This window comes from Varroa destructor, unplaced genomic scaffold (assembly GCF_002443255.2).
Source record: "Varroa destructor unplaced genomic scaffold, Vdes_3.0 BEIS01000005.1, whole genome shotgun sequence".
Classification (NCBI taxonomy): Eukaryota; Metazoa; Arthropoda; class Arachnida; order Mesostigmata; family Varroidae; genus Varroa; species Varroa destructor.
Genome location: NW_019211458.1, coordinates 24803932 through 24817374, shown reverse-complemented (window position 1 = coordinate 24817374; position 13443 = coordinate 24803932). Strand labels below are relative to the sequence as shown.

Below are 13443 nucleotides of genomic sequence, written 5' to 3'. Positions count from 1 at the left end.
GATATGAATTATTCTATTCTGGACGATAAAGCATAGGCCACAGGCACACGAGGTTAATGGCAGTGGAGCCTGGGCCGTCCTTCGACTATACGAGAGGTCATGCTTTTCTGTTTTGACAAGAAAACAAAACAAAACAGAAAAGAGGCCATTTTATGAATGTCTACATCTATAAACTGTGAGGTTATTTACGGCATGACAAAATGGATTCGTCTGTCGCATCATTTTGTTTGCACGCTCACCGATTTAGACCTGAGCCGTCCAAGCTCATTTGCCTGATGGTTATTTACTGATTTATACGGAAAGCTAATGTCCCGTATAGAATCAGGACAGCGGGCTTACTGCTACATACGTCTTTTCGAGTGGGTTTAAATTGAATCAAATAAAAATCTATCTTCTTGGAGGATTTACGGGGAGTGCAGCAAAAATGTTCGACTTATATTTATGAGGAGCATTTACAGATACTACATAGTTTTCTGTTGAAAAAATCTACTTCTAGCTCGGATACATTAATGTGCTGGAGAAAGGTAGGAACTACAAATGCATCGAACCTTAGGAACCACTACCTAATTGCTTACACGCCCGAAGTTCGAGACAGGACCTTTATGGGTATCCTAAAGGGAACAAAACGTGTAAATAAATTATCTCTATTAAGTTGGGGATTCGCAAAAAGCTGGCTGCATAAATCATATTTATAATTGATTTGATTAAGGCTTTAAACACACAGACCTCCATGCGAACTTTACACAATATCTGAAAAAATATTTTGACCAGCATTAGGCTAGAAAGCTGGGCGGATTTAGTGAAAGCCATGATTCTAGTACGCCATGACGATACTACGCGGCGATATTAACTAGCAGCGCAATTTTGGAGGCTTAGAACAGCTGGATCCTTGATTAATGAAATGACACTGGACATAAGGCCGACAGTCCTTTCGGATGAGAACATTTCGCACTTTGCCAATTCTTCGTCAACACTTCGGCGATATCTAGCGCGCTTATCTTGGGCACGTGAAGAAACGTCCTTCGCTCACCATTATAAGACACGAATTTTAAAGGAGTCTAGTTATTCAGAGAATTGCTGAATCACTGTTAAACATTTCAAGGAGTTTTTCTTTTTTTTTTTTTTGAAACGGCAGTCTCATTGCCTTCTGCTCTAATTATGAGCTTATGTTGTTTCTATAAAATGCGACAAAAGTGTTACAATATAGTGGTATGGCTGCTAAATCGTATATAAATTAAAGTGCACACGTTTACGGTTTATTTCAACTTTTAGTTACGTTGGATGGTTTGCTTTTGAAACATAACGAAGAAAAAAAGGATTTTCCGTGAGAGTTTCAATTAAATAGCTCTAGCAATATCAATTTTGTTTGTGCATTAAGCATGTCTTTATGTAGGTTTTATTGAAACATGTCAGCGTCATCTTTAGGGCTGCTGGACTGGTCGATGGTGCTGCCATACTTAGGTAACTAAAACTTAGTTCTTAATGTTTAGAACGAATTTCACCAGTACCATGTAAAAAGTCTGTTATCCAGGGAAGTCAAGCACCGAGTCAACCACTTTTGTTCAATACAAGAATTCGCTAGGATACTAGCTAACCTAAATAAAGTGAATAAATTAAAAGTAGACACATGGGCCTCCCTATGTAGAATATCGTCATGGCGCTCGATTACGAAGACCTAAACTCTGACTAATCCCCCAAGCAAATAAAATATTAATTTCATATTTATTCAGATGTTTTTTTTTTAGTCTCGTTACTGTCCAAAGTCTTAAAGAAGGACGTTGATTTTGGTAAAAGAATGGAATCCGACAAAGTTTTACTACAACCCTATTGTTGGCATATCTATAGCACAATCGTATTCATCACAGTGTACTTCGCTGGACAATGCCTAGATGGTAATTGCAACGTCGCATCTAGCCCTTTAAAAACCGGCCCATTTCCTGGCGGCCACGTCTCGTAGGGCCGCCAAGAGCCGGACCGCTCTGCTCGGCTCTGCACTATCAGATCGAGCGTATCGACGTACGTGCTCGGATTGCTGGCTACATTTTATATCGTATACGCACGATCAATATTTTCTTACATACCGTACATCCGAACGAGAACGACTGCGTCTTGCGAGCGCTGAGAAAGCGAGCGGCAGTATCCGCTTGTTGGAGTTATTGGTTACTTACTAGGACAGCGCGAACGAAGAACAGGTTGATGCCACCGATATGCGTCGATAAGGGATATGCTGACACCTGAATGCTCATTTGCAGCGCGATTTCACCAATGATTACGACGGCTGCATAACGTAGGCGCAACAGAGATGCCAGGTTTTTCTTTTTCAATAAATGTGTTTGACTTTACGGGAGCGTATTGAAAGTGTACTCTATTTACAATCGAATCAGAATAATACCAAAGGTTCCTATCTTCTTTTACTTAAATTTCGCCCTTTTAATAAGAATGATCGGGGACTCAGCAGGAAATTTCAAACTTTGCTCCGACATTAATTAATTAACAGAATAATGATGATTCTCTTTATTATTATTATTATAATTGTCACTTGAGCGCGGCTTTTCGACATTTGAATAAGCACCAAGATATTCATATTATGTAAAAGAAGTACGAATTCTTCTTGGCGAGTGCGAACTTACCCACCGGCAGTAGCTGCAACTGGAAAGATCGCCTTGCTTCTAGAAAACAAATAACTTTTTTTTTAATTATAGATTGATATTAAGGAACATAACGATGTTGGACCTATTAAAAGCTTTTAAAAAATACCACAATTACTTCGTACTCTAAATGAACAAGATAGCTTTGCAAAGGTTTAATTCCAGGCGTCGTTTGCCTAAAATTCTAGACGAGAAGAATAAGAGATCTAACCGAGTTTGCTTCACGCTATCTACATGATGAAATTATAAGTTAAGAAAAAAAAACCATACATTTTTCGAGTAAAGTGGGTTGAAGACTTATCGTACGGATGAAAAACACAGGTGCTTCTAACGATACAAATTCATACCGTATTGTTGTAGGTATTTCGCAAAAACAAGGCATACACTGATTAATATTGTTGTACTTCGCAGTTAGTTACGAAGGTTAGCAACTACTTTACTAGGACCACTTAATCAATGATAAAATCGGCTATTAAAAGGACGGCATGATTTGAATTTAGGACGCGGTTACTCATGTACGTTTATGATTCTTAGAATCCTTAGACATGCACGGTAATTGGTACTATAATTTGAAAGCTGTACGTTATCGCCTAAATTTCACTTGGCTAGTCATATTCTCCCTCAACAAACCAAACAGACGCCATAGCCATAAATGGCTAATGTAATTATCCCATTTCGCCATGGTGTTCGGTTCTTCAAGAATAGATGATTGCAACGAAGTAGAAAAATTTTGGCCGACTCCAACTGACTTGTTAGCTGATTCCAACAAAGCGTGACTTGAAACTGATAGGAGACAGCCATCCTATTGAGCTCCTGCATTCGCACGTGCGCAGATTATAGAATAAAGGTAATAAGTGAATTTCGGCTCCAAAGTAACTCGGTACGCGCTGGGACGACACCGATTCATTGAACCCATCTACCCGTTTGTGTTTTGCTATAAAAATAGCAAAATCTAAACAAATTGAAGCTCTCATTTATGAATTCCTTTATGTGGCGAATGTCAACGATCAGAGCTTCTATGAGGGGAGATCGGGAGGAAAATGCTATATCCGAGTGTGAATGCCCCTTGTGGCGTTGCGACAGAGGACAGCAACGATGCTGCCACAGCCTATAGTTAGTTTAGATTGTATACATTTTACCAGCTTGTGGATTTTCGTCTTACGAATCTAGCAGTATCGGCTAACAAATCGGCAACTTCCAAATCTACGGACCATATCAAAACGCTGTGAGCATCGCCGAAAAAACCGTTACGATCTATGGTGATTGGGCGCGGATCAATATTGCCGGCGGCTTTAAATCGATTGGCAATTGTTTTCCAATGTGTTCGGCTAGCTGCAGGTCCAATTCAGACTTATTGCATTCATTTCATGGGTGGGTCGACGTATCTGGCTGCGGGTTCAATTTGATCTTGCCAAATCCCTTCTCGATTACTTGGACAGCGCGGATGAGATTTCACGACGAAACCACCTCGCCTTTTTGTGGCCTATTTTCGATACACCTGAACCTTTCTATATTGCCTCAATATAAAGAGGTAATAGAATTCAATTCGCTGCTTTGCCAAGCTCCGTGGTTATTACTGCGACTGTTATGCAATAACAGACTTTCGCATACGTACACTATAAGGAAAGTTATGAATGCAAACAAAGGACTTGTAGAACTTGAATTGATGTTCTGCTTTTTAAGAGGCGCATTATTTCGAAAATAACAGGGAGCGATGAGGGGCAAAACGTACTCCAATACCCTTCTCGTTTAATAACGTGACAGCTGTGTTCAGGATATATACTGGAAAAGATGTATATATATTATAGATATATGTAAAAGAACTCCTTCAATAATTATGTGCTAGGTGGGTTACTAGTCGCGAAAATAACGACACATTTCTGTAAAGAACATAGATTCAGCTTTTTCTAATTGCAGTTTCAACTAATTTTTTACTTTATTAGAAAAAGCTATTTACAACTAAGTAAATAAATAAAAATAAAAGTTTTCTATAAAAATAAATAATTTCTCTTTGGAAATTTGTTAGAAATGACGCTTTCAAATAAATAAAGCAAAGGGCGACACTCAGACTTGTCGATGAGTATCGCAGTCTGAACTTCGAAAGCAAATGAAGTAAACGAAGTTTTGTTTTTGGCGCTAAAATGGCGAATACTATAGATACCATTAAAATAACCAAAGCCTCAAATATGCTATACGGAGAGGTTTGTTATGGAATACCATATGTGGATCAAATAGTAACAGAAGAAGGTGTGAAAAAAGCAATGCCAGACCTTCTTCTTCCCCTTTCTTTGCAGAGTTTGGGAAACCAAAACTCTGTACTTTGAACTGATTTGAAATAGAATGATACCTCCTGAGTTTGGATCATATTCAATGCTCTGATCCGATAATATAAAAATAAAAACGCACTTAAGTCAATAGGTACTCCGTAAAAATTATAGTCTACAAGTACTCTTGTTGTTAAATAACTAGCAGATTCTAATTAGAAAGAATGGGAGATATTAAGTTTCGCAGAGATATCGTAAGTATCGTAATCGAGATTTACTGGAATAATGTCCACTTATCACACTGGCTATTAGGTTGGAACCAACTCGGCGCTTAACGCGTTAATGTTTAACACAGGCTTTATCCATTCTAATGTTAAAACCGCCACATGTATTCACCTCACTTCTCCGTGAAGGGGTCAGGAGGTTATAACCTAAGGAGTGAGGGGTCACACTGACCCATTTCCCTAGCTTCACTTCCGGCACCTCGGCCCATAGCTTTGCCAATGCGCGGATGTTTTTTATTGACCAGGTGCGTGGTAGATCAAACATCCGTAGAAAAACATCCGCAGGCTAAAAGAGGCAGGTCGCTCGCCAAAGTATTGGTCTCGAAGCCATTTTGATCGTACTTTAACGTCTGTCTGGCATCCTTAAGCCGAAAAAGCCCAAAATCTTAGGTAGCGACCAGTGAGCATGGGATTGCGCAGTACCGTGAAAATTGCATACGTCCCCGACTTGACAAGGGCTTAGTTCTTTGTGACTGATTGACTGTCTTGATCTCAGCCTCTTCAAACTGTTACGGACCTGAAGCTTACGTGCTTGAATCAAGTTTATTTGAATTTAACTGAATTAGTCGAAGGTAGCTAATATATTCGATCTCGAACCTATTTTAAAGCACGTTTAACATGAGTAGTTTCAGCTGTTGACGCCCTAAAGAACAACGGCTGCTAATGGCTCGCAACTTTGTGGACTTAGATATGTCAGAAAATACAGAGTGGGTTAGGTGAATCTAACCGAGAAGCAATTTTCTGGGTTAAAGGTATTTAGTCTACCACCGACGGACAGAACGTAGGTCAATGGCCTGACAATCGCTCGATTGTTAAAGTGGTGAGTTGTCGAAATCTCAGTACATTTGTATCCACCTGGCTAAAACTGATTACGTAACAGCGTTACTGGAAGAAAAAAAGTTCAGATTCAGATGTTGTCTTAAAGCTAGAAGGTGCCGTCTGTATCTAGCTCTAATCGTGCATGTAGCTCGTGTAAGGTTTCAGGTGTAAGGTTTGTCCTTCTATTTAGATGCTGGTTATTTGTTCATATCTGACGAATTTGAAGAGGTCTATGGCTGTCGAGACAGAAGAAGGTGGTCTTTTCGAAACGACTAAGTTCAATAGTACAGGGAGCACCTTTAGCAACTGGTCTTACTTACGCTTTGCAAACTGGCAAAAGTTATATGGGTATTCTACAGGCTACTTTAACGGATGACGTACACGTTCCGTTCCGAACGCAGGCGACTCCTTCCCGAGTGCGTACTTCAATGTATGTATTCAGGAAAGGTATAACCGAATTGTTGGGTTGTTGCTGGCAGGATCGGCAAAAAGCCTTCGTTGAATGAAAAGCCAATGGGTTCTAACGCTCACTGCGCCCTACGATGTTATTACAGATGCAGAATGCACTATGCTCGCTCAAAATGTGGCGATCCGCACTACACGTGTCAGCAAAGGCTATCATAAGATGACTGGGTGTAACGCTGCAAGATATACTAATACCCTAGATAAATGGTCGTGCAACGAGTGGAGCGTTAACGGCTAAGTTTACGAGGCGTTCGAAGTTACCACTTCAGCTTTGGCCGAAGAAAAAACTACAAAGGTAAGAAAAAAAAAACCTTTTTGATGCCGATCTTCTCTTTAGTCTATCAGTTAGGGATTTGACCCAGGGTGCAAAAAATCAGCAAGAAAGCTATCCGGTTTGGTCATCCGCAATTCTCACATTTGTAGTGATTGTGTTAGCCTTAATGATCACTAGCGGGAGTTGACGAATACCAGATGCTTTGATTTTTTCGGCTGTGCAAGTTCCATATAGATTTTGTCGAAATGTAACTTGGAGCCAATAGTTCAAAAAGGTATGATTCATATTGAGGCAAGACAAGAATTGAATATCATAAAAGAAATGAACGCTTTCTTTGATTGGTAGAGATATTTTGTATCTACTGGCTTGCTGTCGATATACTGAAAAACTGGGTAAACTCGTCATTGAAAATCTTCTTTGCCTCACAACCTAACCTGATTTTCTAAGGAGCCCTTGCTGCTTTCTACTGTTAGTTGCCGTGGCAACTCGTTCTACTCTTAGTCCAAAAGGGCAAAAATTGTCTAAAAGTTTAAAGCGCATCAGTTACTGCCACAGCGCTATCGGCATTGCCTGTGTTTTGCAAAAACTAGTCAAATGAAGCTTCCGGGAAATTATCTGTAATATTGTTTTGTTACTTCGAACACCATTTTTGAGCGGAAGCTAGTCCTGAGACGTGGAGGTCAGACATGCTCAGATATATCAGCTGAAAAAAGCAATGCTTAGGACTTGACAAAGATAACTAGAAGCTTTTTGCGATCCCAGGAGTCTCGACGACAGAGTTTTGTTAGTATCAAACTAGCTTTAGGGATTAACGAACTTTTCTTCATTCCTGGTTATTTTGATGACATAACCTACTAATGGTGCGAATTAGCTACGGTCTTAGTGTAAGGAAGAGAAATCCGTGCATCCTCTGTATTTCGAAAATTCCTTATGATTTTTACGCTTCTTGATTTTCAGGGATGCAACATGGCATTTTGTTTTACCAAAACATAATTAAAAATAGAAAAAGACAAACCTGGCCTCAAGAAAGCTTCCGTGACGCTAATATCCTACCGGTTGCGGCATAAGAGAAATTCGAATGCTGAAGACACAGCGTTATATGTACCCTCAATGACACATCACGTTATGTTTACCCTTACGCGTTGTACATTTCACTCGTTCATGACGACACCTATTTATGAAATGGTCATTCTCAAGACACCTCAGACGAGCACTTCTCCGCTTCTTCACACCGTTTTCTCTTGCTTAGGAATGTGAAGGTCATGCAAGGAAGAGATTTGCCCTCCTTGTATCTATATGAAACGGATAATTGTGTCAATTATCTACTATCTCGATCTGGCTATTTTTTTTTTCTAATTGATCTGATATCGCCCGTTAATGAGTTGATCTAGTTGCCATAAACGTTCATGGTTCTTGTTTCTACTAATGATAAAATTGCCTCTTGATTAATCGATTTTGTTGTTGATTTTTATTTCGGCCATCTTGTTCGTTCAGCAGCGCCTCTAGAATAAGAAACGCGACAGATAAGGCGTCTATCAGCTGCCTAGAAATACGAATGTTTACACGTTTCCACCTGTGGTAGAGGCCAAATTATTTAGTCTATGAGTTGCACTGCCATTATTACTAATTGTGATTGAGAAGTTGAGCATCTGCTGTTGTGTTAAATAAATAACCTATCCCGGGTACACCAGTTGTTTTTCAATATAATGAGAATGTCGAAGGGCGATGGAATATAGGCTACTGAACACCGGCTGATCCAAAGCTTAGCCACTGTTATTTTATTTTTTTTTGATCCAAATAATTGAGATGGGTATATACGTCACAAGACGATTATGATTCCCCCCCTCCCCTATTTATTCTAACTGTAAGCCTACGTTTCCGAGAGAGAGCTATCTCGAGCAGTACTTGAGTTACATATGTAATATTTCAATTACTTTAGACTTACGTTTCACCCGACAGAAAGCTTATTCTTCCAACATCTTGTATATCCTATAATCCAGTTACGGTGGTTTGACTAATACCTATGAACTATTATTTACTATTTTCAACTCAAAACTTCTAACTTGCGATGAACTTGTGCGTTTTTGAAAATATTGCGGATATTTCATACTGGACCGCCACAGCAACGGGGTGCAGGACAATTGACTTGAGGTCACTTAAGGCCTCGACTTGATCCCTGGCGATAACAAAGTACTACCGTTATTATAGTCATTAGATAAGCGAACAGTTACGTTTTACGAGGTAAAATATAATCACGTTTTTACCTGTCGTATATTCGAAACGGTCCCTACTGTGCTATGGGTTCTTAATCAAGGCAAACATACTGAGGTAATCTAAGTCTGTACAAGAGTAACAGACACGTTTTCAAAGTAAAAAGCTTCGTGGAAAAATGATCAAATTGGTTCATTATGTTTTATACTCAAGAGTTCTGGCTTATAAAGGCAGGATCCAAAAAAGCATTTGACCAAAATTCGATGTTATATTTAAAAATCATTAGACCTAGGAGGTGCGTTGGCTGGCCATTGCGATCACCCGACCTAACGAGTTTGTCTTTTAGAAACAAGAGAGGAGTTTTGCCTTCAAAAGAGAAAACTGGATACTTTTCTAGTTTCTTTCTTGGTGAGCTAAACTTTATTATTCAGTTTATTGGTTATTTTCACTCAGTTGTTAATCAATGCTAAATGGACGGGATACATTTTTCTACACGCGCATTTTCTCACTTCCATTATCTTCACAGCCTCCTATTTCTGTAAATAAATTCAGGCTTGCCAAATAACTTCCATAAAGTTTAGCTTTCGATGATTATCGGTGCTCTATGGTTCCATTAAAGAAAATGTTTTAATTACTGAGCCTTATTGATTTCGAGTTTAGAAGCGTTTTGTGAAAAAGGTTTCCTTCCGTTGTCAGCCTTTGATAGCCGTTTTGGAAATGCAGCAATTGGGACATCTATTGAGAGGGAAGAGATGGCTTGAAGTGTAGTCTTTTTCGTATCACAGAATCCTAATTAAGTCATATGTCATTCTTATTCTGTCATAATATTATTTAGCATCTGGGACATTATTATGAAAAATCACCCAGTAATTAGTTGAAGTACAAAGGCAATAGTTTACCCCTAACTAGTTTTGTTGCCCCTAATATCATACTAGTTCAAGTCGAAGTGAGGCATCGTCCATGCAATGTCGGGTTCGCAGGAATGGCTACTTCGACATTTACCTTGATAGTTTTCTTTTAGGCCTCGAGTGCACACCAGTCATTAGCAAGGCACTTAGTTATCAGTATAGTTCTAGTTAGGTAAAACGGTTATAGATCCTAGCATGTTGTATCCTTTGTCATTAGCTGTAATAGTTAATAGGAAAAGGCGCACGAAGTCACACTTAATTGGGCCTACTATTTTATTAAGGTTAGACAAAACACTATAGTTTTCATTGCAGTTTGTTATTTTTAAAAGATATAATAACATGAACCTGTAAAAAAAAAAGCCTGTTCTTTTCGAAGAAATCGGTGAACCGCACTCAGAAAGCTTCCAATTTATTTGTTCCACCATCCGCTTGTTTGGGCAACGCCTGAATACCGAAAGCTCTTGAATGAGTGAGACCAGACCGTTAGCGTGTCCTCGTAATAGCTTAAAAAGTATAGTATTTGCTTTCTAATCTTACGAACAAGTTATGGTCTAGTTTCGAATTCCGGCATAGATACATTTGAATTCCTGCTGGAAGCCAGCCATATGTCTGATCGAATGGCCAACGACAATGCCGGACATAAAACTCGAGACATAAAAAAAAGCCTTGTGGCTTTGAATGACTGATACTTTTTTTTATAGTGTTCAATTTCGTAAGGAGATAAACAAGCGATAAAATAGTTCTCAGCAGTAAGCAACCATGTACTTCCGTAACATAAATATTTGGATTCGAAAATAAATAAATACAGAGACTCTTATAGCTCAGTTAATTCTATTCTGAACGGCCAGGAAAAATGGCATTTGCGCCGTTCAATAGTATTCATAGTAAGAAAGTTAGTTTATATAGACTGATTTAAAAAGTACGTATATTCTAGAAATTATGGAGGACTCAAGTGAGCACTGGTTACCAGTTCTTTTTTGTCTGTTGACAGTCACTATTTTCACACAATTGTCCATGAGGCACAAGCGTGAAGGCAAAAGTGTGTAAAAGTTAACGTCCAAATCACGCTTGCCCTCATAAGGTCAATAACGGCAGTACCAACAGAATTCCAACCTGGTTCTTGAAAGTGGCACTTGTTTCAATGCAACTTCAATCCTAGGGGCATCTGAAACTAGGTTCTTATAAGAAAATGATCTTGTTTACAAGACAAATATAGAAGTCGATCACCAAAAACGAGAACGCTTAGATTTTCAGATACACACATTTCTAACGAAAAATCTTGAAGGGCACAAATGACGCCGGGAACACATTATTCCATCATCCGACTGAATACTGGGACGCCCAACAAGTACTTCTATACAATATATATTAGTTAGCGATAGTATGTTGTCACCTCTAGCGTCATTTGGTATTAACGAAATAAAGCAGCTGACGTTAACGAGCGCATTATGCAATATTCATGCAATACTATCAGATCGTGTATGACGGCGTCGACAACGTAGGTATTATATTGCGTACCTAACAATCCAGGACAGATGGCTCTAGTTGAAACCTCTTATATCACGTGCTTGTTGAACCGTGGCTGTGCAGGCGTTCTCTCTCCTTCCTGTAGACCCACTGGCCCTCGCCTCCAAGCGACCCTTTCCATGCGGCCACCTGTAGGCCGAAGGTTTTTCGGGGGAAACAGCCTCGGACTGAGCTGTTGCAATAGTTGCTCTTAACAACTCAGTCGATCCGGAGTCGTACGACAGGAAAGTCGGATCCGGTCAGTCATAATACGCTGCGAGAGTTGCCCCAGCATCGCACATTTGCTGGTGCAACTAGTATAGCTAAAATAGCCGTGTGACAACATAGTAGTGTGAAAAGCTGATTGCACCTTGTATCCTAACAGTTTACTTAGCAGCAATTTGCAGCCAAACGTATCAATAAATCCATACACTTACCGAAAAACAAAAGCGACAAGCCCTACTCATACAATAATGGGACCGTTTATCTACGTCCTGGGTCATGCTCGAAGGCGTCGGCGACAGACAAGCGGCGCCTTGCCAACAATTCTCGCACTGTTGTGGTTCGCTCTTGTGGTGTCATATCTCGTGTACGGTGTGGCAGCTGTGTCGGACGCGTCAGCTAGGTATAACCTCCGCAGGCCGATAGCACGGCAACTTGGAACGGCGGTGATGATTCCGCTAAGCAAAAGGCACGCGAGACGTCGTGATGCGACGATGACAAAAGACAGCGCCCATGAATCGGTGGCCAGCGCCATTGAACTGGATAACGATAATGAAACCGCGGCTGGCGATGCAGGCGTTGACGAAGACGAGGAATATGTCGAACCCACGGACTACAGTAAAACTAATGATCCGGAGGATGTGAAACTTCCACCGAGAATTGGAATGGTATGTTAACGATAGGATAAATGGTGTTCCGCACGAAAACATTGGGGTGTGAACTCTTTGATGAATTGGTGGATAATTTCCATAATGGAGAACGGCCGTAAGAAGCAGTCACCTGTGCAACTTAGTAATAATTTCATTTTAGTGCTATTTGATATTAATGGAGAAGGACAGGTGGTGGACATAACATATATTTCTCGTTTGTTAGAGTCCTCACGTTCGACTTGCTCATTCGAAAATGCTCGATATCAGTTTCATATACAGGCGGACGTCAGACGGCCGACTGCTATTGGAGTCAGCATGCACATAAGGTCTATTCTAATCTGGAAGGAAATATTTACCCATATTTAACTACTGTGCCTTAATATTTAATCGAGTGCAGGTAGCTACTTCAACAGTTCTACTATGCAACTACCTAATTGGTGAAGTGAAAAGATTCTGTGAATGAAAAACAAATACTTCAAATAGAGATCTTTGCCATTTTTTTTTCTTTCCATTCAATCTTTCTTCTTATCGATAAATTCAAATTTAGGACAAAAATCAATACACTAGGCGATGACTTGTCTATCATATAGCGGTATTATCATATTCAAATATGGAGCTGATTATCACAGCTTTCAAGAGCTCTTACTGTTTTTCACTCACCGGTTTTTTTTTTGCGTAATGGTTGCCGTTTCAGCCGATGTGGACATATTCCTAATTAGTCCGAGGAACGTTGAATAATTGTTTGAAAAGTAGAATCGTCCTCAACGCCCACTGTAGTCTTGGGCAGCTTACTGCTGGGTAAAGTTAACCTCAAATGCCGGTGGGGTCCGAGACGCGCGGATCTGTCACGGCACACTAATGCTATCATCACTATTGGAGCATTTAAAACGTATTTTTCTCCGTGAAACGATCCAGATACCCTAGCTAAGTTGCCTGAAGCCCATTGTTTGTACGTCTGTACGTGTTTCTACATGATAATTTCGGTCTGTAGCATAACAATATAGCTCATGTTGCCATAGCAACGCAACTTTTTATTTTTTTTTCCCTCTTTTGTCTCTTTATACGTTTGACCAAGCGAAATGTTTGTTGATAGAATTAAGTTTCAACCTGACACACAAAAGTCAACCGGTTCCGTCAGTGTACTGATACTGCAAAAAGAAGGAAACAATATTGAAATTGAACGTCCAAAAGA

At 39.8% G+C, this 13443-nt stretch overlaps 1 protein-coding gene across 2 annotated transcripts in view; it reads left to right on the top strand.

Annotated features, from left to right (window-relative positions):
• The window catches only part of LOC111251887 (atrial natriuretic peptide receptor 1-like), a 149357-nt gene that overhangs the window by 9306 nt on the left and 126608 nt on the right, over positions 1-13443 (top strand). The window contains exon 2 of one of the 2 annotated variants that reach the window (XM_086990051.1): positions 6570-6775. Coding sequence is in view for 1 of the 2 variants with exons in the window: in XM_022808976.2 (XP_022664711.1) it covers positions 11853-12269 (417 nt within the window). In the remaining variant the exon portion in view is untranslated. Of the gene's footprint in view, positions 1-6569; positions 6776-11549; positions 12270-13443 lie in introns of those variants that run through there. The other variant, XM_022808976.2, reaches the window with a different exon arrangement.